The 3,817-nt window shown below is 41.7% G+C and overlaps 2 protein-coding genes across 9 annotated transcripts in view; both read left to right on the forward strand.

Annotated features, from left to right (window-relative positions):
• LOC102000165 (protocadherin alpha-13) overlaps positions 1–72 on the forward strand; it is a 1,843-nt gene extending 1,771 nt beyond the window's left edge. Inside the window, exon 2 of the mRNA XM_026783562.1 lies at positions 11–72. Coding sequence (XP_026639363.1) covers positions 11–72 — 62 coding nt within the window. The remainder of the gene's footprint in view (positions 1–10) is intronic.
• Positions 1–3,817, forward strand: part of LOC101983064 (protocadherin alpha-C2) — a 213,685-nt gene that overhangs the window by 77,600 nt on the left and 132,268 nt on the right. The window lies entirely within an intron of this gene.

Genomic DNA, 3,817 nt, shown 5'->3' on the forward strand with positions numbered 1-3,817 from the left:
ATTCACTCAGAGTGTCCTGAGAAAAACACTTATTACCACTCATTTACAAGAAAATATCTTTGCCAGGTGTAGTTGAGCAGAGCACATATATATATATGTGTGTGTGTGTGTGTGTGTAATATACATAATATACATATATATATATATACATACACACATATTTCTATTTTTGCTGCCCCACGGAGCTGTTGGAGCCGGTGGGTCAGTGAGCGAGCTGGTGCCTAGATCAGTGGGTTCAGGGCACGTAGTCGCGAAGGTGCGCGCTGTAGATGCGGACTCTGGTTACAACGCATGGCTCTCTTATGAGCTGCAGTCGGCGTCAGGGAGCATGCGCAGCCCGTTTCGCGTGGGTCTGTACACTGGCGAAATCAGCACAACGCGCTCCCTGGACGAAGCAGATGTGCAGCGCCAGCGTCTGTTGGTGCTGGTTAAAGATCATGGTGAACCCGCATTGACTGTTACGGCCACAGTGCTGGTGTCTCTGGTAGAGAATGGTCAGGCACCCAAAATCTCTTCCCTCGCTTCCGAGAGCACTGCATCTTCTGAGGCATCGCTTGTAACAGTCAACGTGTACCTGATCATCGCCATCTGCGCGGTGTCCAGCCTGTTGGTGCTCACGCTGCTGCTGTACACCGCGCTGCGCTGCTCAGCGGCGCCCACTAATGGAGCCTGTGCTCCGGGGAAGCCCGTGCTGGTGTGCTCCAGCGCGGTGGGAACCTGGTCATACTCACAGCAGAGGCGGCAGAGGGTGTGCTCTGGAGAAGGTCCGCCCAAGACCGACCTCATGGCCTTCAGCCCCAGTCTCCCTCCTGTGCTAGGCTCTGCAGAGGAGACATGCCAGAGAGAAAGGCAGGTAGAAAATTTGAAAGAGGTAAGTTCATAATATAAAGCATTAATTTCACTTATCTTCCTTCCTTTTTTTTTTCTTTCTTTTTTGGGTTTGTTGAGACAGGGTGTCTCTGTAGCTTTTGAGTCTGTCCTGAAACTAGCTTTTGTAGACCATGCTGGCCTCGAACTCACAGAGATCTTCCTGCCTCTGCTCTGCTGGGATTAGAGGCGTGTGCCACCGCCACCACCGGGCTCCTTCCTTTATTTGTGAGACAGGGTTTCTCTGTGTGTCTCTGGCTGTACTGGAACTCACTCTGTAGACCAGCCTGGCCTCGAAATCACAGAGTTCGCCTGCCTCTGCCTCTTTCTCTGCCTCCTGAGTGCTGGAGGCACTGGGCCTACTCTAGAGGCGTGGGCCGCCATCACCCCGCCTATTTTTAACCTTTCTAACAGTTGCTCATTTATGATGTCTTTCCTCTCAGTCTTTAGTCTAATTAAAATATTTCATTACTGGCATTGGATTGGACACTAAGTATTGAAACATTGTCAGAAACCATACTGAAATGTCTCAATCTGGAAAAAAATTGTTCTTCTTGTGTTTCTTTTTCTTTTTTCTTTTTGGTACACTTGTTAGCTCAACATGTTTATTTTGTAGTTAGCATTTTAAATAAAATGGAATGTCTGGAAATATTTTACAAAATACAGTGATACAAAATACTAAATCATTTAAGTTTTAGTCTTAATGTGTTCAGATAGCCACATATTTGGTTATTTTTAAAGAGTTCATAACTTTTCACTTCTGGATGCCTTTTGTTTTCTTGAGATAGGATCTTGCCAGAGAGCCTAAGTTGGGCTCTCGTTCTTGGTCCTTGTCTGTGCTCCTGGTTGCAATTTCTGGTGCAATCCACCACATCTGGTAACAAATACCTTTCTCCCCCTCACAGTGCATTCTATTGATCGATTGAGTGATTGATTGTGACAGGTTGTCCCCGTGTAACTGTGGCTGGTCTGGAACTATGTAGACTAGGTTGGCCTGGAACTCACAGAGATTCACCTGCCTCTGCCTCCTGAGTGTTGGGATTAAAGAGACATACGCCGGCATAGCCTATTTGTTTTTTTTTAAAGACTTTTCTAGTTGGTCTTTCATTTGTCATCCTCCAGAGTCCTTGGTGCTCAGCTGTTTATGAGAAACCCTTAGTGAATTTAATTTTCAATTTCTGTATATCAAAAACTTGAGCATAAATATTTATAGTTACTTGACCCTGACATTCATTAATTTATTATTTAAACTCTGGCCTGTGTTTTTACTGAAAAAAACCCCACCATTTCTTGTGTTTCCAAAAATTATTTTATTTTATTATGGGTTTTGCCAGATTATGTCCTTGGCTCACATGCATTTCATGCCTGAAGTAACCAGAAGAGGGCACCAGAGCCCCCAGACCTGGAGTTAGAGGAGGTTATGAGCCTCCATGTGGGTGCTGGGAACTGAACCCAGGTCCTCCGGAAGGGCAGCCAGTGTCTTAACCACTGAGTCATCACTCCATTGTGCTGTTTTTAAATTGAATATTAATTTTTGTGTGTTTTAATTTTGATAAACTTCTATGTATAAGTATTATTGCTAACCATTTAACATATTTCCCTCTAGTTTCTATGAATTGACTTGTTTTGCAATAATAATAAGCACTAAAAATTATGTATTAAAATATGCCTCTCATTTTTTTCTTTTATGGATTTTAAGGTCTATAGGTTCAATTTAAAAGGTTCTTAAATGTTGGAAAGAAATTCATTGGATTGGAGCTGCAGCTCAGTGGATGGATATAGTGTATGACACGCTCAGCTTCCTATCACCAGTGCCAGAAAAATACAATATTTTCCCAATTAAACAGTTATTCAGTGTCCTATATGCCAGCCATACTCTAGATGTTAGCAGTTTTTCAGTGAAGTTCATTGTTTTGTGTAACTACAAATATGCGTTCGGTATTATTTTCCCTGTGCCTGAAGGTTTTCCCTAATACTTACTGTAGTGTTTGTTCTCGGCCAATGAATTCACTCAGAGTGTCCTGAGAAAAACACTTATTACCACTCATTTACAAGAAAATATCTTTACCAGGTGTAGTTGAGCAGAGCACATATATATATGTGTGTGTGTAATATACATAATATGCATATATATATACATACACACATATTTCTATTTTTCACATTGTCTCTTGGCTTGTGCAGCTTCGGGTGAGAAAATTGCTGCCATTCTTACCCATGTCCCTGTATATGAATATTATTTTTGGATTCCTAGGGTTATTTTCTGAAGTGTCTTTTTAAGATCACTGAAGTCTAGGCCGGGCGATGGTGGCGCACGCCTTTAATTCCAGCACTCGGGAGGCTGAGGCAGGAGGATCTCTGTGAGTTTGAGACCAGCCTGGTCTACAGAGCGAGTTCCAGGACAGGCTCCAAAGCCACAGAGAAACCCTGTCTCGAAAAACCAAAAAAAAAAAAAAAAGATCACTGAAGTCTAAATATTTACTGTATACTCCTTAATATGGTTTTCTCTATTTTGGGGGGGGAGGTTGTTGATGCTCTAGGATCTGTGGACTTATCATTTTCACCAAATCTGGGAAACTTCAGCCATATTTCTTCCAATATTTTCCCCTCTTCCGTCCTTTGTGGGACTCCAATTGCAGAGTGCACATATGTTGGATTACTTGATATTGTTTTGTAGGTGTCTGAAGCTTTTTTCACTTTCCCTGTTCCTCACTTTGGAGAGCTTTGATTAGTATATCTTCAAATTCACAGATCTTTCTCTTTGTATTGCTATTCATCTTAATCAGTATATTTTTGCATTTCATACACTGTATTTTGTATTCATGTAAGATTCTATTTGAATATTTTTCAGTTTTATGATATTTACCTCCATATCTTCATATGTTCATCTTTTGATCTCTATGCTTTAAACAAAATATTGCTATTGTATGTGTATTTGTGTGCATGGTGT

Source organism: Microtus ochrogaster, chromosome 18 (genome assembly GCF_000317375.1).
Source record: "Microtus ochrogaster isolate Prairie Vole_2 chromosome 18, MicOch1.0, whole genome shotgun sequence".
In the NCBI taxonomy this organism is placed as follows: Eukaryota; Metazoa; Chordata; class Mammalia; order Rodentia; family Cricetidae; genus Microtus; species Microtus ochrogaster.